At 37.8% G+C, this 23,175-nt stretch overlaps 1 protein-coding gene across 1 annotated transcript in view; it reads right to left on the reverse strand.

Annotated features, from left to right (window-relative positions):
- MICU2 (mitochondrial calcium uptake 2) overlaps nucleotides 1–23,175 on the reverse strand; it is a 154,184-nt gene that overhangs the window by 99,331 nt on the left and 31,678 nt on the right. Inside the window, exon 2 of the mRNA XM_082701686.1 lies at nucleotides 13,604–13,748. Within this exon, the coding sequence (XP_082557812.1) occupies nucleotides 13,604–13,748 (145 nt within the window). The remainder of the gene's footprint in view (nucleotides 1–13,603; nucleotides 13,749–23,175) is intronic.

Raw genomic sequence — 23,175 nt, forward strand, 5'->3', positions numbered from 1 at the left:
TATCAACATAGACAATATGTTGGAAAGAGAATTCAGGCTAACAATTATCCAAGCAATAGCTAGGTTGGAGAAAGCCATGGATGACCAAACGGAATTGATTAGGGCTGAACTGAAAGCAACCAGAGATGCTGTTTACAACATTAGGGCAGACCTGAAAGCTATTAGGGTTGAGGTTCACAATGCTCTCAATGAGTTCCAATCTAATCTAAATTCTCTCAAAGCCAGGGTAACTGAGACAGAAGATAGAATTAGTGATCTGGAGGACAAACAGGTAGAGAGAAAGGATCAGGAGGAAGCCTGGAACAAACAGCTTAGAAGCCATGAAAACAGAATCAGGGAGATAAATGATGCCATGAAACATTACAATGTCAGAATTATTGGAATCCCTGAAGGGGAGGAGAAAGAAAGAAGTCTAGAAGATATAGTGGAACTAGTTCTTCATGAAAATTTTCCCAATCTCGTGAATGGAACCAGCGTTCATGTACTGGAGGCCGAACGGTCTCCACCCAGATTATAGATACCAAAAAACCATCAAGGCACCTGATAGTCAAACTGAGGAATCATAAGTGTAGATATAATCTCTTGAGAGCCACTAGGACAAAGAGGCTCCTTACTTACAGAGGAAAGCCCATCAGAATAATGTTAGACCTGTCAACAGAGACCTGGCAAGCCAGAAAGGGCTGGCAAGATATATTCAGGGAATATATCTTGAAAAGAACATGCAGCCAAGAATACTTTATCAAGCGAGACTGACATTCAAAATGGATGGAGAGATAAAGAGCTTCCAAGACCGGCAAGGCTTAAAAGACTATGCAAACACCAAGCCAACACTGTAGGAAATACTAAGGGGGGTTCTATAAAAGAGGAAAAATCCTAAGAATAGCATTGAACAGAAATATAGAGACAATCTACAGAAAGAAAGACTTCAAAGGTAACACGATGTCAATAAAAATGTATCTATGAATAATCACTCTCAATGTGAATGGCCTAAATGCGCCCATAAAATGGCACAGGGTTGCAGATTGGATAAAACGACAGGACCCATCCATATATTGTCTACAAGAGACCCATTTTGAACCTAAAGATACACCCACACTGAAATGGGATGGAGAAGCATCTTTCATGCCAGTGGGCCTCAAAAGAAGGCCAGCGTAGCGATTCTTATATCAGACAAATTGGATTTTAAACTAAAGACTAGTCAGAGATACAGAAGAACACTACATAATTCTTAAAGGGACTATCCATCAAGATGATCTAACAATTGTAAATATCTATGTCCCCAATATGGGAGCAGCCAATTACATAAGAAAACTGTTAATCAAGATAAAGAGTCATATTGATATGAATACATTAATAGTAGGAGATCTTAACACACCTCTCTCAGAAATAGACAGATCATTGAACCAGAAAATCAATAAAGAAACAAGAGCATTGAACAACACATTGGACCAGATGGACCTCATAGATATATACAGAACATTCCACCCTAAAACAACAGAATACTCATTCTTCTCAAGTGCACATGGAACCTTCTCAAGAATAGACCATATTCTGGGTCACAAATCAGGACTCAATTGATACCAAAAGACTGAGATTATTCCTTGCATATTCTCAGATCACAATGCTTTGAAACTGGAGCTCAATCACAAGGAAAAGTTCAGAAGGAACTCAAACACCTGGAAGCTAAAGACCATCTTGCTTAAGAATGCTTGGATCAACCAGGAGATCAAAGAAGAACTGAAACAATTCATGGAAACCAATGGGAATGAAGACACTTCAGTCCAAAACCTATGGGGTACAGCAAAGGCGGTCCTAAGGGGGAAATACATAGCCATCCAAGCCTCCCTCAAAAAAAATGGAAAAATCCAGAATACACCAGCTGTCTCTACACCTTAAAGAACTGGAAAATCAACAACAAATCAAACTAACTCCACACATAAGAAGGGAAATAATCAAGATTAGAGCTGAGATCAATGAGGTAGAAACCAGAGATACAGTAGAACGTATCAATGAAACTAGAAGCTGGTTTTTTGAAAGAATCAATATGATCGATAAACCACTGGCCACACTAATCCAAAAGAAAAGAGAGAAAGCCCAAATTAATAAAATTATGAATGAAAAGGGAGAGATCACAATGAACACCAAGGAAGTAGAAACAATCATCAGAAGTTATTATCAACAGTTATATGCCAATAAGCTAAGCAACCTAGATGAAATGGACGCATTCCTGGGAAACTATTAACTCCCAAAATTGAACCAGGAAGAAACTGACAACCTGAATAGACTGATATCTAGTAACGAGAATGAAGCAGTGATCAAAAACCTCCCCAAAATAAGAGCCCAAGACCTGATGGATTCCCTGGGGAATTCTACCAAACATTCAAAGAAGAAATAACACCTATTCTCCTGAAGCTTTTTCAAAAAATTGAAGCAGAAGGAAAATATCCAGACTCTTTCTATGAAACCAGCATTACCCTGATCCCCAAACCAGGCAAAGACCCTACCAAAAAGGAGAATTTCAGACCAATATCACTGATGAATATGGATGTTAAGATTCTCAACAAGATCCTAGCAAACAGGATCCAATAGCACATTAAAAAGATTATCCACCATAACCGGTGTGATTCATTCCTGGGCTACAAGGATGGTTCAACATTCGCAAATCAATCATTGTGATAGAACAAATTAGTAAGAGAAGAGAGAAGTACAACATGGTCCTCTCAATTGATGGAGAAAAAGCATTTGACAAAATCCAGCATCCATTCCTGAATAAAACGCTTCAAAGTATAGGGATAGAGGGAACATTCCTGAACTTCATCAAATCTATCTTTGAAAGACCCACAGCAAATACCATCCTCAATGGGAAAAAGCTTGCAGCCTTCCCGTTGAGATCAGGAACATGACAAGGATGCCCACTCTCACCACTCTTGTTCAACATAGTATTAGAAGTCCTAGCAACAGCAATCACACAACAAAGAGAAATAAAAGGTATCCAAATTGGCAACGAAGAAGTCAAACTCTCTCTCTTCGCAGATGACATGATTCTTTATATGGAAAACCCAAAAGACTCCACCCCCAAACTATTAGAACTCATACAACAATTCAGTAACGTGGCAGGGTACAAAGTCAATGTACAGAAATCAGTGGCTTTCTTATACACTAACAATGAAAATACAGAAAGGGAAATGAGAGAATTGATTCCATTTACTATAGCACCAAGAACCATAAGATATCTGGGAATAAACCTAACCAAAGAGGTAAAGGATCTGTACTCGAGGAACTACAGAACACTCATGAAAGAAACTGAAGAAGACACAAAAAGATGGAAGACCATTCCATTCCATGCTCTTGGATCGGAAGAATAAACATTGTTAAAATGTCTATACTGCCTAGAGCAATCTATACTTTTAATGTCATTCCGATCAAAATTCCACCAGTATTTTTCAAAGAGCTGGAGCAAATAATCCAAAAATTTGTATGGATGGAATCAGAAGACACCCTGAATGGCTAAGGAAATGTTGAAAAACAAAAATAAAACAGGGGGCATCACGTTACCTGATTTCAAGCTTTACAACAAAGCTGTGATCACCAAGACAGCATGGTACTGGCATAAAAACAGACACATAGACCAGTGGAACAGAGTAGAGAGCCCAGATATGGACAACTCAACTCTATGGACAAATAATCTTCGACAAAGCAGGAAAAAATATACAGTGGAAAAAAGACAGTCTCTTCAATAAATATTGCTGGGAAAACTGGACAGCTATATGTAAAAGAATGAAACTCGACCATTCTCTTATACTGTACACAAAGGTAAACTCAAAATGGATAAAAGACCTCAACGTGTGACAGGAATCCATCAGAATCCTAGAGAACATAGGCAGTAATCTCTTCGATATCAGCTACAGCAACTTCTTTCAAGATATGTCTCCAAAGGCAAAGGAAACAAAAGTGAAAATGAACTTTTGGGACTTCATCAAAATCAAAAGCTTCTGCACAGCAAAGGAAACAGTCAACAAAACAAAGAGGCAACCCACGGAATGGGAAAAGATATTTGCCAATGACAGTACAGAGAAAAGATTGATATCCAGGATTTATAAAGAACTCCTCAAACTCAACACACACAAAACAGATAATCATATAAAAAAATGGGCAGAAGTTATGAAGAGATACTTCTCCAATGAAGACATACAAATGGCTATCAGACACATGAAAAAATGTTCATCATCACTAGCCATCAGGGAGATTCAAATTAAAGCCACATTGAGATATCACCTTACACCAGTTAGAGTGGCCAAAATTAGCAAGAGAGGAAACAACATGTGTTGGAGCGGATGTGGAGAAAGGGGAACCCTTTTCCACTGTTGGTGGGAATGCAAGTTGGTGCAGCCTCTTTGGATAACAGTGTGGAGATTCCTCAAGAAATTAAAAATAGAACTTCCCTATGACCCTGCAATTGCACTACTGGATATTTACCCCAAAGGTATAGATGTAGTGAAAAGAAGGGCCATCTGTATCACAGTGTTCATAGCAGCAATGGCCATGGTTGCCAAACTGGAAAGAACCAAGATGCCCTTCAACAGATGAGTGGATAAGGAAGATGTGGTCCATATAATACTCCATACTATGGAGTATTATGCCTCCATCAGAAAGGATGAATACCCAACTTTTGTAGCAACATGGACGGGACTGGAAGAGATCATGCTGAGTGAAATAAGTTAAGCAGAGAGAGTCAATTATCATATGGTTTCACTTATTTGTGGAGCATAACAAATAGCATGGAGGACAAGGGGAGTTAGAGAGGAGAAGGGAGTTGAGGGAAATTGGAAGGGGAAGTGAACCATGAGAGACTATGGATTCAAAAACAATCTGAGGGGTCTGAAGGGGCAGGGAGTGGGAGGTTGGGGGAACCAGGTGGTGGGTATTAGAGAGGGCACGGATTGCATGGAGCACTGGGTGTGGTGCAAAAACAATGAATACTGTTACGCTGAAAATAAATAAAAATATATAAAAAAAATTTAAGTGTATTTCTCATGGTAAGGATATATTGTTGCTTTGTTACATACATAGCTTTATTAGAAAAGGGTTAGTTTTTAAGTTGCGCTGTATGAAGGGCACAATATAGAGAAGTAGGCACAAGTCAGAGCAACAAGGGCTCTGAGTGTTAAGCTAAAAGTTATGGAAAACACTAAATAATTTTAAATAGGAGAGTAAAAGGATCAATTACTGGTATGGGAAAAAGATGTCTAGATGGAAGGAAAGGTGGCTGTTGCAATAATCCAGGGAGAAGTGCTAAAAGTCTAAAATAAGGCAAAGTAAATAAGAATAGAGAAAGGTAAGTAAAGAGAAATTAAGGAGGCAGAATAAGCAGATCTCAGTGATGAACTGGATATAAAAATGAGGGACATGGAGATGTCTACAAAAACTCACAAAACACTCTGGGTGACTTAGGAAAGTGATGAAGGTTGTGCCATCACAAAGAAAATACAGGAAAAGAAAAGACTTGATGGGAAAGATGATGAATTCATTTTTAGACATGTTGAGTTCCTGATGCTTATGGAGACAACACCCAAGTATCTAGTGGGTGGCTAAGATATGTGATTCTAGTGGCCAGCAGAGTTTGAGGCTAAAGACAGAGATGCCTCAGATAACAGTCACTTAAGTAGTTGCAGTCATGAGTGACAATAAAATCATTCAGGGATTACGTATAAAGTGAGTAGAGCTGAAGGGAGCATGGGCATTTAAGAGCTGACAGGAAGAAGAGGAACCAGGAAAACAACTGAGAAGTAATGAATACATTTGTTAGAAAAAAACCTAAGAAATGTGTGTCACAGGGAGACCAAAGTTTCAAGGAGGGAGTAAATGCTGTTGAAAGATCAATTAAGAAGCAGGCAGAATGGGGAGCCTGGGTGGCTCAGTGGGTTAAGCCTCTGCCTTCGGCTCAGGTCATGATCTCAGGGTCCTGGGATCAAGCCCCGCATCTGGCTCTCTGCTCAGCAGGGAGCCTGTTTCCATTCCTCTCTCTCTGCCTGCCTCTCTGCCTGCTTATGATCTTGTGATCTCTGTCTGTCAAATAAATAAATAAATTAAAAAAAAAAAAAGAAGCAGGCAGAAAAAACAGCCATTGGTCTTGGCAGTTTGATAGTCACTGGTAATCTAAAAAATAATACTCAGTAGAAAAGTGAGAGAAGCAGCCAGGTTGTGGTGCACCAAGGAGTAGTAGGCCGTAAAGGAAGGAGTACAGATGGTTTAAATCTGGTTAAGAGAACAACCAGAGACCTGTATGATCATATTAGGGATTTTTCAAGATAGTAAAGACATAAGACTACTAGTAAATTTCAGAGAAGGAGGCAGTAGAGATAAAATAATGACAAAACTAGAGGAGATGGTGGGGGAAACAGTCTTAGGGTGTGAGGAGCTTATCACCAGGAAAAAGCTAATTAGGGATGTATAAATGCTTTAGACGATCTAGGTGAAAATGAAAAACATGAATTTAGTGGCTCCGATTGCAGAACCATGTGATTTTCTCCCAATAGTTCTTAGCTGGCTAGGTTCAATAAAAAGGACAGAGGAGAAAGATATTTGAAAGCAATTATTAGTGAGTGACAAAAGAACGATGTAGCTACAGAAAAGGAGGAAAATCCAGAAGAGCTGAGAGTTTAGGAATAATGGAATAATTGAGATTAGAAGCTTTTCTGAGGTCAAGAACAGGTGTATTGGATATTAGGAAGTGGGTAAGGTGGAAGGATAATTGATAACATTGTTGCCAGAGAGTGGACTTCTGTAATTTGCAATTTCTTAAATGAAGCAATTTCAGATAATGGTCATGGGATATGAATAATAAGAATACAGTTCACTGGAATTGAGAACAAAAGAACTGTAAGGCTGAACAAATTTAGTAGAAAACAGCAAGTTGGTATTCAACGTAAAAGAACTTAAATAAGGAAAAATGGTGTTTCAACCACATAACCTAGTTCTCAAAGGAGTATGCTTTTACAGTATTTAGAGTATGCAATAGCAAATTAAGGATGACACTGATATTCCCCAAATCCAGGAAAAAATGAAGAATAAGCATCCAACATCCACCTGGATGATTTACATCTCCATCAATTACTATTAGCAAAGTATATTATTTGCAAGAAGTTCTGTAAGATACAAACTAGGCAAAAATGAGTTTAGGATCTAATAAATCTCAGATCGTTTTTTTTTCTTTCTGTTTATACGCGAAGATCATGGGTCACTGGGTTGGCTCTGGTTTTCCTTGTTTTGCTGTTCAGTATGATCCGCAGGAATGCACCAAGATTATTCTTGTTCTTGCCCATGATGAAAAATAAAGGTGAAGTACATCATAGGTATAAAGGATGTATTATTTGGCCTGCAATTACTGAATTCCTGATTTAGCTAAATGTCTTCTGATAGAGTTTAACTGCATTCCAATGCAATTAATAAAGTGCAAACATTATAAGAACCTAAATTGGTTAAATCAAGGGTTACATAAAAACAACAATGAAACAAAGAAAAAAGCCATATAAACTTTGAACTTGATTAGAAGACTAGCATAGGTCTGTGGCTAAAGTAAGGTAAAGCAAAAACTAGATTAAACTGAAAATGGAAGGGATTCTTTGATGACTTTTAAGCACAAGAGTAATAGCTGATGAAGAAGAAAATACAAATGTTTAATGAAAATCAAAGAAGCGAACCACTGAATTAAGTGAAGAGAAAACAAACACTAATACATATTATTTACAAGTATATATAATCCCCTAATATTTTGAGGATGATGATCAATTTTTATAATCTCTACTTGAAACACTTATATGAAAAAATGAGCATAAATTATAGTACAGGACACAGCACTGACATTTCTGATAATTAAGAGTTGTTTGGCTATAAAATATTTCTAAAGAATTCTTCCATTATCCTTTGTTTTCTCCTATACTATCATTCTGTTTTGTCCCCTTTATAACCAAAATTTTTAGAAAAAGCTATCTATACCTGTTGTTCTCATCCTTCTAATTCTCTCTTTAACGTCCTAATGACTCATGCTAGTGACCAAATCCAATAATCTCTTTCCATTTATCATTCTACTGTACCTTTCTGGAACACTCATACTACTGACCAAACATTTCCTAAATACATATGTTTTTTAAAGATTTTATTTATTTATCTGACAAAGAGAGACAGAGAGGGAGTGTGAAAACTCTATCTCTCCTTCTAGTCTGAATGACAGCCTTGCTGGATATAGTATTCCTGGCTGTGTATTTTTCCCATTCAGCACATTGAATATATCATGCCACTTCCTTCTGGCCTACCAGGTCTCTGTGGACAGGTCTGGTGCTAACCTTACGTGTCTACCTTTGTTGGTCAAGAACCTTTTGTCTCCAGCTGCTTTTAAAATTATCTCTTTACCTTTGTACTTTCCAAGTTTCACTATGGTATGTCTTGGTGTTGACCTGTTTTTGTTGACTTTGAGGGGGAGTTCTCTGTGCCTCTTGGATGTTGAATGCCTGTCTCCTTCCCCAGATTAGGGAAATTCTCATTTATAATTTGCTCAAATAGATCTTCTGCCCCCTTTTCTCTTCTTCTAGGACTCCTATGATATGGATATTATTGCACTGTGGAACTGCTGAGTTCCCTAAGTCTATATTCATGATCTAACAGTTTTCTTTCCCTCCTTTCAGCTTCCTTATTTTCCACAATTTTATCTTCTATATTACCTGTTCGTTCCTCTGCCTCTTCCATCCTTGTTGTGATTATATCCAGTTGATTTTGTATCTCATTTATAACATTTTTTATTTCGGCCTGACTAGTTTTTAGGTCTTTTATCTTGGCAGTGAGGGTTTCTCTAGTGTCTTCTATGCTTCTTTCAAACCCAGCTAGTATTCTTATGGCTGTTGTTCTTAATTCTTGTTCAGATGCACTACTTATATCTGTTTTGAGCAAATCCCTGGCTGTGGTTTCTTCTTGATCTTTCTTTTGGGGAGAATTTGTCCACCTTGTCATAATGTCTAGGTTTCTGTCTTTTGCACGTTATGAAAGCTTGTTATGTTTCCTGCTTCTGAGAGTAATACTATATGACACTGTCCAGGGCCTGGTGCTTTAAGAAGTGTTTCTGGTACATGCTGTGTGCATCTGCTATTGTATTTGGCTGCTCTCTCCCACGGGCCAGTCCTCTGCAGAGTTCCTTCTTGCTTGCGGTGGAACATGTTTAGATTGTTAAGTCATTGTTCTAGGATTTGTTTGTTAAGATAGGCCTAACAGGAAGAAAGAAAGAAAGAAAGGAAGGAAGGAAGGAAGGAAGAAAGGAAGGAAGGAAAGGGAAGGGAAGGAAGGAAGGAAGGAAGGAAGGAAACCAATCCAAGAAAAAAGGAAAAGGAACAAATAAGCAAGCAAACAAATCAAAAAGTATATGCCTGATTTCAAAGAAAAAGAAATTGGGAGGTTAGGGAAGCTGATCCAAAAAACTAAAAAAGAAAGAAGCCAACAAATGAAAAAACCCGCAAGCCTGATGCCAGAGGGGGGAAAAATAGTGGCAGGGAGGAAGCTGAAATGAAGCTGATGCTTTACAATCAGTAGCCTTGATGCATGGGAGGGCCTGTGTTGTCTTCTGAGGGAGAGACCTGCTGCACTGGCTCACAGTCAGACCTGCCCTTATAAAGATTCCCTTGCCAGTGCATGGGAGTGGAGAGGGGGCTGTGCAGAGTTTGGTTTAAGTGACTACAGGGGTTGTGTTTCTGTCTGAAGTCTGACTGTGCTGTTGGGCCTTGGGGGTGGGGTAGATGGTGTCAACCTGTCCTCTTGACAGGGGAGGGACACTCGAGGCTGCTGTCCTTCAGGAGGCCCCCACAGAAAAGTGAACAATCTCCTCTTCTGTGACCCAGGCTTTCATCAGAATCCTGCCTTCAGTCTATCTGTGCCTGGCTGTGGGCCTGCCTGAGGCTAATTCTCCAGTGTTATATCTCTGGCTGGCAGCTGGGATTCAAAACAAGTCTTAAAAGTACCTGGTGGCATGTGGACCTACTCCCTTCCACTGAAAGAGAGCTTCACAGGGCTGCATCTGGCACCTTTCTGTCCCAGAAAAGCAGTTGCACACGGACATATGTACTCAGAGCCTCTGTTGAAAAAGCCACAAACAGGTTATCTGCCATCCGTGGGTGCCTCTGTCCCCTGCTGTTGAATGGAGGTTCAGTATTGCCTGGTGGGTTTTTGTCTTTGGAAAGGCAAAATATCCTCTTCCAAATCCACTCCATGAAGAGGAACATTCTCTTCCCCAGAGACCCAGGATATCCCACACCCCACATCATTGAGCCTTGCTCCAACCCTTGTGCCACTCTCCCTCCATCCCTTACTCTGCTCCATGAAAGGGGTTCCCACCATTCTGTAGTACTACAGCTTTTCTCTCTCCCAATTCACTCTCTGAAGCTCACATATGTCACGTTCTCTCCTTCTAATTGTGCAGATTATTTTTTTCCTCAGATGGATTTCCTAGTTGTTTAAAATGATTTGATGTTGATGTAGCTATGTCCCAGGATCCCCTTATTACTCTGCCATCTTAACTCTTCCCCCATCCCATAGTTTCAGAAGAGAAGTATGATATAATTCTTAACCCTGTTTCCCTTTAGGTAAGGTCTTTTTCCTCTCTGACTTCTGTTAAGATTTTTTCCTTTGTCTTTGATTTTCAATAGTTTGAAGCATATATGCCTAGGTATAGGGTTTTGGGTGTTTTTTTTTTTTTTTTTTAAATATTTATCCTGCCTAGAATTCTGTGAGGATCCTGAATTTGTGGTTTGGTTTTATTAATAATTTTGGAAATTTCTCAGCTGTTAATAACTCTGAATATTTCTCCTGTTCTTTCTTCTTCTGGTATTACACTAGCAATTTTTGAATTGTACCACACTTTTTGGATACTGTTTCTTCCAGTTTTCCTTCTTTGCAGTTTAAGAAATCTCAACATGTCTTCAAGCTCACTGATTATTTCCTTGGCGCAGAGCATTATTTTAATGAGCCTATCAAAGGCATTCTTCATTTTTATTATACTGTTTTTTATTTCTAGCATTTCTTTTTGATTCTAAGAGTTTCCCCATCTCTGCATACGTTACCTGTTATTATATGTACTTTTTCTACTAAAGCATTTAATTATATTAATCATGGTTATTTTAAATTCTGGTCTGCTAATTCCAAAATCTTTGCTATATTTGAATCTGGTTCTGGTGCTTGCTTTGTCTCTTCAGACTGCCTTTTGCCTTTTCGAATGTCACCTGAGTTTTCTGAGAGCCAGGTAAGATCTATCAGGTAAATGTTACTTAAGGAGATATTTTAAGTATGAAATTCTATGTTTATCTGAATAACATTAGGATGAGTTTATGGTCTGCTATAGTTGTAGGTGTCAGAGGTTTTTAGCCAACTGAGCCACCCAGGCGCCCTGCTGTGTCAGAGGTTTTTAAACATTTCCTCTGGTGTCCTTGTTTTTGTCTCCTCTCTTGTTCTCATTTTTCCCTAGAGACTCCTTCATATATAAGGTCTGAGAGGTACAGTTCTTTCTGTTGTATCCCCTTTTGACAAGAGCCTTCCTGGTGTGTGGTGAGGTGTGGGGGAGGAGAAGTGTCCTATAATCTTATGATTAGGCCTCAGTCTGTTACTGGCCTGTGTCCCAGGGTTGTGATCCTCAGTCCCAGGGTTGTGATCCTCAGAAATGCTTTCAGTTTTCTCTTTTCCTTCAAAAGTGAGACAGGAAGGCCAAAGTTGGGCATTTCCATTCACCTCAGTTGGTTAGACTTTGGTAAAAGTTTCCTGTCTGTGCAGGCCTTTGCTAAGGAGAAGAGAATGCTCTGGAGTTGTTTCAAAATGATTACTTTTCCCCTCCCGCTGAGGGAAGATTTTCTCAGATCTTCACTCTTAGTGGGGCTCTACTAGGTAAAACTCCCAAAAGTACATAAGACTGTCAGGGCTGTTCTTCACAAGTTTTCATCTCTCAAGCTAGCCCATGCTCAGATTCTAGCAATTAGCCAAATCACTCTTTAAATATTCCCACCAGATGCTGGCTGCAGTGGTGGTTTCTGGGTAGTTTCTGCTCTAGGTAAACTCTGCATCTCTGTATCTGTCTCCAGTTTTCATGTTACTATGCCTTATGGTCTCAATTCTCTCAATTCTCTGATGGATCTAAGAAGAACTGCTGACTTTCAGTTTTTCAGCTTTTTTTCTTGCTGTAGGGACAGGAGTGACGATGTTCAAGTTCTTTACATGCTGGAAAGTAAACCACCTTAAAAAAACCTTTTTGATCTCTCTAGTTATTTACTTAGACTAGTTTTCTATAAGTTTTCTCACAAAGTGAATACATGTTTTAAGGATTTTGATACATACTGCCAAACTCCCTTCCAAAGAGGAGGTACCAAAATAACCGATATTTCTTTTTTTGCTCATAAACCTTCATTGCTCCCTCACTGGTCAAAGATGATGTCCACACATTCCAACCAAATATACAAGTCTCTGATGGTTGCATAGGGTAACTGAAATGCCCTGTACAATATGACCCTTATCTGTTTTTCAATTTGATCTGTCATCACTCCCTAACACAATTCTTTGGTTTTAGTGACCGATGAACTTACTGTGTAGAGCATGTCATAATCATTCATTGTGTTTTTATTCAAGTCATCTCTCAATATTGAAAATAACTTCCCAAGTCTTCATAGTCTTTTTCAACCTAACTTACACTTGTTACTGCTCACTTTGGCCTAGCCCATATCAGCTGTTCTACATATAGCTACCTACAGGGCAGTACTTCCAGCATCCTGACAGGTGGCAGGAAGTTAAGAAGTTTTCAGAGAATACTTTTATAATAGAGGGCACAGAGTATAGGGCCATATTTACTTTCTGCAAAGTAAAAGGAACTAGTTTAGGTAATATAACTAAGAATTTCTAACATCATTTGGAATAATTAAAAGTTTAAGCTTTATGAATTAAAATTATGTAATTATAGCTTCTGGATTTTTGCATCTCATTATATTTTTGGTCCCCCCTGCCCAACTGCTCTAATCTGGTATTTTTCTTTTTAAAGATTTTATTTATTTGCCAGAGAGAGAGAGAGAGAGAGAGAACATACAAGCAGGCAGAGAGACAGGCAGAGGCAGTGAGAGAAGCAGGCTCCCTGTTGAGCAAGGAACCCGATGTGGGACTCGATCCCAGAACCCTGGGATCATGACCCAAGCTGAAGGCAGCAGCCTAACCAACTGAGCCACCCAGGCATCCCTAATCTAGTTTTATTCTTTGCCCACTTTAAAACACCAATACTACCAAAAACTAGTATCTTAGATAAATTATTCTATTAACATATTTAGTGACATTAAAAACTTACCTGTTTTTCCTTTGGCTCTTTAGAAAAACCCATAAAAAAACCCAAGTATTTCTTAGATAAATACATAAAAAGTTTAACTACACTTGAGTCATGAAGAATGTAAAGTCTAAATAATAAGCAAATTACATGGCACAAAGAATTATTATAATTAATATGAAGAAAAGCCATTAGCAATTCTGAAAAATAGAAGTTTATCAGCCTTAATGTTTGATTTTTAAGAAAAAACTTAAAAAAATCCAAAAAACAACTTACGTTCCATTTGGTCAAACATTATTGAAAAGAGGAAGTCTCGTGGTGTCATATAATATTCTCCTTCATGTTCCAGTGAAGAGAACTGCATGAAGCGCTGTTTACGAAGGGACAATTTTTCTCCCATCTCTCCAGAGACAACATTATCCTAAAAGAAAAAGAAACTGCATTTTAAGACTTTTCTCAGTATGATTCCCCAACTTAGCTACTTCCAAAATAATCTTTACAGAGTACTTTAGGATTTGGGTCTAGCAGCCTCCAAATTTTTCAATCACTGATTTAATAAATATTTACGTGGTTGTCTACATACCACTCTTTCAGGCATGAAGATAAAACAGTGAATGATACTAACTTGAAGGAACTTCTATTCCAGTTAATGAAAGAAATGACAGTTAATGAATATATGTAGAAAATAAGGTGAGCTAATGAGAAATGCCACAAGGAAATATTAAACAGGATAAAAGAGTCATAAGGAGTAGTATTTTAGATAGGATACTCAGAGGAGGACTTTCTAAAGAGGTGACATTTAAAGAGACTAAATGAGGTGCAGTTAGTGAGGTCTGGGGCTCTCTAGAGGAAGAGCATCCTGAGCAAGAGGTAAAGTAAGATCAAAGACCATGAGATGTGTGTGCGTGTGTGTGTGTGTTCATTCCTAGGTAAGCCTGGTATATTTACATGTGGCAGAAGATAAGATCAGAAAGAAAGGTAGGGGCAAGAGATCAAGTAAAGTGCTTTTTCACAAAGATAAAATATATCATATCTGATACTCTGCTTTCAGAAATATACTTACATCATGGATGGAGAGTGCTAAAAGGGTAAGAACTGGTAAAGTACTGTCAGTGTAAGATTCTGGATATCTCAGGCAATGGCACCTAGACCTTGACTCAATGCTGACAGAGACAATACTGAAATCTTTACTGTTAACCTTTATTGAGCACTCACTATGTGCTAGGGACTATACTAATAAAGCACTCTACGTCAATTATTTGGTTAGTCTTCACAATAACTGAACAACAGATACTAGAGTATATACAACAACTAAAGGAAATGGCACAGCCAGGATGAAATACCTGGGGTGTCCAACTCAAAGTGTTTCAATCCTTTAACTACCACACTAACCTCCTATCCATGGCTGAGCACTGTATCCTAAGCAAATGGAAGAAAACAACACAGCAGTTAACATAAACACCAATGTCAATATAGCAATCTTGACACAGAATGTGAGTATTATCTGTGAAATCCAAAAGCATACTCTGACCGTGGACTACTTTCCTTAAAGTACTGGTCTGACCTGGACCACAACATCCTTCCTGGACACACATTACTTCCTTTTCACAGCTACTGCTACCGCACCTATTATTTACCCTGACACAGTGACGTTCACTGACTACAACTGAAATGGGGGAAAAATGAGAATTCCAGTTGCTTAAACTTCTGTAAGTTCAAAGTCAACAAAATTCAAAGTTAACAGCTCCTTTTCAGCTGATCTCAGTTTTCCAACTAATATTAATTCTCTTTCCTTATTTTGACATTTGGTTTCCTTGAGCAGCTAGTTTTATAGCTCCTTTGTGTTCCACACAGTGCATACCGAATGCGAGACATATGTAGAATACTCAAAAATACTAGATGATCTGAATCCCTATCTTCTTTTTCTTTTCTTTCTTTTTTTTTTTTTTTTTTACTGTATTTTTATAAACATATACTGTATTATTAGTCCCAGGGGTACAGGTCTGTGAATTGCCAGGTTTACACACTTCACAGCACTCACCATAGCACATACCCTCCCAAATGTCCATAACCCAACCACCCTCTCCCTACCCCACTCCCCCCGGCAACCCTCAGTTTGTTTTGTGAGATTAAGAGTCTCTCATGGTTTGTCTCCTTCCCTTCCTACCATCCAAACCCCCCACGTTGCATCTCCACTTTCTCGTATCAGGGAGATCATATGAGAGTAGTCTTTCTCTGACTGACTTATTTTGCTAAGCATAATACCTTTGAGTTCCATCCATGTTGTCGCAAATGGCAAGGTTTTATTTCTTTTGACGGCTGCATAGTATTCCATTGTATATATATACCACACCCTCTTTATCCATTCATTTGTTGATGGACATCTAGGTTCTTTCCATAGTTTGGCTTTGTGAACATGGCTGCTATAAACATTCGGTCGCACATGCCCCTTCAATTCACTACATTCGTATCTTTAGGGTAAATACCCAGTAGTGCAATTGCTGGGTCGTAGGGTAGCTCTATTTTCAACTTTTTGAGGAACCTCCATGCTGTTTTCCAGAGTGGTTGCACCAGCTTGCATTCCCACCAACAGTGTAGGAGGGTTCCCCTTTCTCTGCATCCTTGCCAGCATCTGTCATTTCCTGACTTGTTCATTTTAGCCATTCTGACTGGTGTGAGGTGGTATCTCACTGTGGTTTTGATTTGTATTTCCCTGGTGCCGAGTGATGTGGAGCATTTTTTCATGTGTCTGTTGGCCATCTGGATGTCTTCTTTGCAGAAATGTCTGTTCTTCATGTCCTCTGCCCATTTCTTGATTGGATTCTTTATTCTTTGGGTGTTGAGTTTGCTAAGCTCTTTATAGATTTTGGATACTAGCCCTTTATCTGATATGTCGTTTGCAAATATCTTCACCCATTCTGTCAGTTGTCTTTTGGTTTTGTTAACTGTTTCCTTTGCTGTGCAAAAGCTTTTGATCTTGATGAAGTCCCAATAGTTCATTTTTGCCCTTGCTTCCCTTGCCTTTGGCGATATTCCTAGGAAGAAGTTGCTGCGGCTGAGGTCGAAGAGGTTGCTGCCTGTGTTCTCCTCAAGGATTTTGATGGATTCCTTTCTCACACTGAGGTCCTTCATCCATTTTGAGTCTATTTTCGTGTATGGTGTAAGGAAATGGTCCAATTTCATTTTTCTGCATGTCGCTGTCCAATTTTCCCAACACCGTTTATTGAAGAGGCTGTCTTTTTTCCATTGGACATTCTTTCTTGCTTTGTCGAAGATTAGTTGACCATGGAGTTGAGGGTCTATTTCTGGGCTCTCTATTCTGTTCCATTGATCTATGTGTCTGTTTTTGTGCCAGTACCATGCTGTCTTGATGATGACAGCTTTGTAACAGAGCTTGAAGTCCGGAATTGTGATGCCACAAACTTTGGATTTCCTTTTAAATATTCCTTTGGCTATTCGAGGTCTTTTCTGGTTCCATATAAATTTTAGGATTATTTGTTCCATTTCTTTGAAAAAAAATGGATGGGATTTTGATAGGGATTGCATTAAGTGTGTAGATTGCTTTAGGTAGCAAAGACATTTTCACAATATTTGTTCTTCCAATCCAGGAGCATGGGACATTTTTCCATTTCTTTGTGTCTTCCTCAGTTTCTTTCATGAGTACTATACAGTTTTCTGAGTATAGATTCTTAGCCTCTTTGGTTAGGTTTATTCCTAGGTATCTTATGGTTTTGGGTGCAACTGTAAATGGGATTGACTCCTTAATTTCTCTGTCTTGTTGTTGGTGTAAAGAAATGCAACTGATTTCTGTGCGTTGATTTTATATCCTGATACTACTGAACTCCTGTACAAGTTCTAGCAGATTGGGAGTGGAGTCTTTTGGGTTTTCCACATATAGTATCATATCATCTACAAAGAATGATAGTTTGACTACTTCTTTGCCAATTTGGATGGCTTTCTTTTTGTTGTCTGATTGCTGAGGCTACGACTTCTAGTACTATGTTGAATAGCAGTGGTGATAATGGACATCCCTGTCGTGTTCCTGACCTTAGCAGAAAAGGTCTCAGTTTTTCTCCATTGAGAATGATATTTGCAGTGGGTTTTTCATAGCTGGCTTTGATAATATTGAGGTATGCACCCTCTATCCCTACACTTTGAAGAGTTTTGATCAGGAAGGGATGCTGTACTTTGTCGAATGCTTTTTCAGCATCTATTCAGAGTATTATATGTGAACCCCGATCTTCAGAACTTGTTTATTCATGTCTTTCCTTTTCTTTTCCCTTAAGCTACTACTACAAAAATGACTCAAGAGGCATGTTTTAATTACATGAGTCCATACTCTTATCATAATAATCAGAAAATTGAATTTTAATAATACTCTGAACTTTTTAAAATGTGAGGCAGATACAGTAATAGATATATTTTATTTTAATGAACTGATACTGAGTATATCAGGAAAACAGTGGTAAACAAGACAAACATTAATTTCTACCAGAACACACTAAGTGCTGTGGCAGTAAAATTACAGAAAGTACACAAATGAGACAGGAAAGGGACAGTGGGTGAGTCTTCTCAGTAAATGTCACAGGACTGTCAAAGTCCTAGATATGAGAGAGACTATAGTGTATTTGAAAAACTGAAAGAAGTTGAGTAAGGGCGTATACATTATTAGCTTATAGAACAATTCTATTTATACTAAAATTAATATGTAGCCTATTAAGAGAGTAACAAAAATAACTAACCCACATGGAAATACAGTATTTTTCCAAGTCCTTAAACAAATGCTGCCTTTCTTTATACTTCTAATATCTAAGTTGTTCCTGACTAATTAAGAGTACCTTTTTATCCAACTCCATTCTTTCTTGTGTAAATAAACAAACTTTGAATTACAACCAACTAAAAGGAGTCAATTACTCATTTATTCTCCTCCTCAAATGGTCTCAAAACAGGACAGACTACTGTTAATGCTGCCTCTCTTGGTTTTCATGTTGTCCTCCATCTTGCAGCATTCCTATTCTTTCCTGGTATATTAAAAATGACCAAGAAGTAAAAGCACAAACCTCACACCCTTTGATAGCAAGACATGAAAACTATTTTCAAAGAAATCCATTTTTTTTTCCTTCTAGGATATTTAGATCCAAAAAAACACCCTATCTCATTGTTACCATTTTCCACATGCCTGTATGTCCATAACTTGCACAAGCATGACATTTCTCAAGACTCTCGAGAAGAATTGTCATCCCTTCCAATTTTGGTTAAATAGCCTCTCCAGTGCATAAAAAAATGTAGAGGAGGTAAAATTAAAACTCCCTTTCATGGGCTGATTTCTGAGCTTAAGGGTGTCATTTGAATTACAGGCCATGAACTTAGAAAGTCATTGATAAACAAATGACCTCCAAAAAATTTGTCCTACTACTATGACTCTATTAGTAGATGGTGTGATATTTAACCATCTAATCAATCTGGTATTGTGGCCTTCAATTCCTGCTATTTCATGGTATAAAGAGACTTATTCTCCAATCCCCAAATCTTTTAACTCCAATGTCAGCACTACTAATGTTTCCCTTTTTTCTAATCCTTTTTATTCCCTCTCACATTCTGCTTATTGAGTGCCTAGCTATCACCTGGAGGTCCCCATCACTGTAGATTCTAATCCTACCACTTCTCTTATGGAATATAAAGTGGAAGCCTCCAAGTTAAAACCTCTAACTACTGGTCTTTCCTTGCATCTTCATCCACCCTTCAAGTAAATACTTAGTTGAGCATCTACGAACTTGAGGACACTCTAGGAAGAGACAGAACACATATGAATTACGGTGTCAGTAGTAGTGCAGTTGTTAATCCTAACAGTAATAGCTAATGTTAACTAAACATGTAGTATATGCAAGGCAAGGTGCTAACATCTTTACATACATGGTCTCACTCAACCTTCATAATAACCCAAAGGAGAGACAACATCTTTATCAACCTTAAATTACAAAAGAAGAAACCAAGGCTTGTCAAGGTTTACCAGCTTGCCTAGATTAACAGAGCAAGTAAACTGACAGCATAGGTGGTATGACAACCCCAGTCTCAACCACTATCCTATACTAACTCCTCTAAGAATTATATAAATTAGGAAAGAAAGAAAGTATTGTGGGTAATGATGGCTGAGGAAACTCATGAAAACAGTGAGATTTAAGCTAGACTCTAGAGAATAAAAAAATGACTATAAGAATTAGACATCTTTTAGGCCTGGACTAACTGTTGTCCATTTCCTAAATGAGGTGTATTACTGCTCTTGTTCAATCAAACTTAAAAGTAGGATTTCTAATATGTTTCCTTGCTACAAAAGAATTTATGTAGACAGAAAAAATACTGTTTCAAAGCGAGAGCTAGAGCTAATTGTTAGAGCTTTTGTAATTCCAAGCTGATGAACCAACAAATCAGTTTTATTTAGGCCACCTTTATCATACGGTAGTTGAATTTTTAAGTTTATTTATCTTTTTAGTGATCTCTACACCCAGCATGGGGCTTGAACTCATGACCCCTAGATCAAGAGTCACACACTTTTCTAACCAAGTGAACCAGGTGTCCCAGAAGGTGAATTTTAAAGTACGTTTTAAAAGACCACTAGTATAATTGATGTGCATTATATATGTGCGCTTACTCCATGGAATTTAGACGATTAATTTACCATTTCTACTTAAGTATAAACATATGACATGTAATGTTACACTTAATTGGTTATTTTTATTTACCTGTAAGGCTATTCCTGCCTAACTTCATTTGCCTAACTATTTTTTTTAAAAAAGATTTTTATTCACTTATTTACAGACAGAGATCATAAATAGTCAGAGAGGCAGGCAGGGAGAGAGAGGAGGAAGCAGGCTCTCTGCGGAGCAGAGAACCTGACGTGGGGCTTGATACCAGGACCCTGAGATCATGACCTGAGCTAAAGGCAGAGGCTTTAGTCCACTGAGTCACCCAGGCGCCCCTGTATAACCTGATCAAACATCAGACTGACGGGATGGATTTAATTGTTAGGAATGAACAATTCTCCATTCCTCCCCAACCCTTTCTTTCATCTCTGTGCTTTTCCTACTCACATCCTTGCATGCTCTCTTTTCCCACCTCCCCTTCCTTTCTCTCCTTCCCTTGCATGTTTTAGATGGCTTTATTTATTTTTAAAGATTTTAACTTAAGCAATCTCTATAGCCAATGTGGGGCTCAAATGTAAAACCCTGAGATTAAGAGTCACATGCTCTACCAACTGAACCAGCCAGACACCGCAAAATCAGGAGTATTCAGGGCCTTTTAAAAAATTGTTAGCTTCTGTTTTCATATTCCCTGAACTATTATTGTTATTATTGTTACTGATATTGTTGCAGATACTCATTTCCTTTAATCTCTTTCTCATTTTGAATATGTGTGGCCTATGTGTGGTAGGTTGGACTTGACAAACTGTACTAAGGCAAAGACAGTGGCTTGTAGACTTTGGTAAGTATAGTTAATATACCAGTTTGGAGGGAGATGATGAGGAATAATAAAGGTCAAAATATTAAAGTTTTCCCTGAGAGTAAAGATATAAAAGCAAACCCTAGCTTATTAGTACTGTTACATATCAGGCAGTGAAAAGTCCATTAATTTATTCTCAAACATTTAAGAATCTTTTAAAAATTTAATTTCAAGTTAGTTAACATATAGTGTATTATTAGTTTCATGAGTAGAATTCAGTGATTCATCAGCTGCATGTAACACCCAGTGCTCATTATATCAAGTGCCCTCCTTTTTAAAGAACCCCTTATGTGTCACATTCTATAGATACATGACAGATATTATGAGGTCTCCCTTTAAGGAATTTACAAAGAGGAGTGTTGGATTGAAAATAAATAATTAAGAACACTGTCTTTGAGGTCAAACTGCCTGGGATTCAAATTTTAGTTCTGTCACTTACTAGATATGTAACTTTGGACCAGTTACCTCTCTGTGCTTCATCTGATAGGTATGAAAAATGTGGAAACTAGAATCAAACTGCCTGGATTTAAATCCCAGCTCTATCACTTGGCCAAGTTATATTTTCCTTCTCCTTCACTTAACCCCATTTTGGAAAATGGAGAAAGTAGTAATTATCTACTTCAAAGGGTCTTTCATTTATTTTTTATTCATTAAAAAAGTATAATTAACATACAATGTTATATTAGTTTTAGGTGTACAACATATTGATTCAACAATTTTTTTTTTTTTTTTTTAGATTTTATTTATTTACTTGACAGAGATTACAAGTAGGCGGAGAGGCAGGCAGAGAGAGAGAGAGAGGAAAGCAGGCTCCCTGCTGAGCATGAGAGCCCAATGTGGGGCTCAATCCCAGGACCCCGGGGCCATGACCTGAGCTGAAGGCAGAGGCTTTAACCCACTGAGTCACCCAGGCACACCTGATTCAACAATTTTATACATTAATCAATGCTTACCATAATAATATAGTCACTGTCACCATACAAGTTATTACAATATTATTGACTATATTCCCCATGCTGTACCTTTTCATCTCTGTGAATTATTCAAAGGGTCTTTTAAAGAATGAGTATTCAATTCAATAATACACATAAAGCCCTTAGCATAACACCTGGTACATAATAAGTGCTTCAGAAGGTTAGCTATTATGACTATGATACCATAATTTTAACAAATGCTCTAATAGAAATACATTAAAAAAAAATCTGGCAGAGAGAGGACCAATTAACTGCTTTACTATTTGGAAGACTTAAGAAAGGCATCACAGAGCAGGAGATAGTTGAACCAGATCATAAAAGATGAGTAAAAGAAACTACAGTATAGAAATTATACTAAAGTCAGTTCTGAGCTTTGGTGTAGGTCTCTGGGGTACATGAAAAAAAGTGGATCAAAGAGGAAATAGCAGACGTACTCTACTGGAAAGATCATCTTGGCTACCAACATTTTCTTTTGTTAATTTATACAACAGTCACCATATATGTAAGACACTGGAACCTACATAACTGACTCTATAGGATATCTTATACCATGATTCAGCACTTACTTTTAACTATACATCAATCTAATATAGGGTTTAACAAATCAAAAACCCAATCAGAAACTTGGGTTTTTAAGTTTCAAAATCCCAACACATTAAAAGCATTGAGTTATACATATTAGAGTCACGTATACTGATGGCAGAAGGGAGAACTAAATAGCATGACAGTGACAGGAGAGAAAAATAATATAAAACAGACATACTGGCAATAGTCTGGTCCAATCACTATTAAAGAACCAATCAGTGGCCTCTGGGTCTATTTATGGTGATGATCTTCAGTCACCGAGAAACTACTAATTATGTAGAGAATGTTCTGTTAAAAATGTATGAAAATATGTAACATAGTTTAACTGTTTTAAATCATATATTGCATAAAAGGGATATTTAATTACTTACAAGGGTAATTTTAGTAATCTGGAAGATTCACTCACATGCACACTCCCAATGATGCTATATAAATTCAGCATTACTGATTCTACTATATATCCAAAGTACTTTGCAGAGTGCCTGTTATATAAAAACACCAGTGCTATGTTTATATAAACTGAAAATGATTAGAATCAGGACTGAAAACAGAATGTCTTTCAGAAAAATATATAGTTGGGCTTGTCATAAATATTATTATGTGTCAAATAATATTAAGACCACAGGATAAAAATATTTTTATCTTTCCACTATAATTAATTTACACCTTTAAAAGAACTTACCACTAGTGTATTCTTAGTCATAATGAGGTATCACTTACAGGAAAAGCAACTACAAATGGCATTTCAGTGTGCTGACATATAGGTTTGGATGTCAAGAGAAATATTACTGC

The sequence above is a fragment of the Mustela nivalis genome (assembly GCF_964662115.1).
Source record: "Mustela nivalis genome assembly, chromosome: 15".
Lineage (NCBI taxonomy): Eukaryota > Metazoa > Chordata > Mammalia > Carnivora > Mustelidae > Mustela > Mustela nivalis.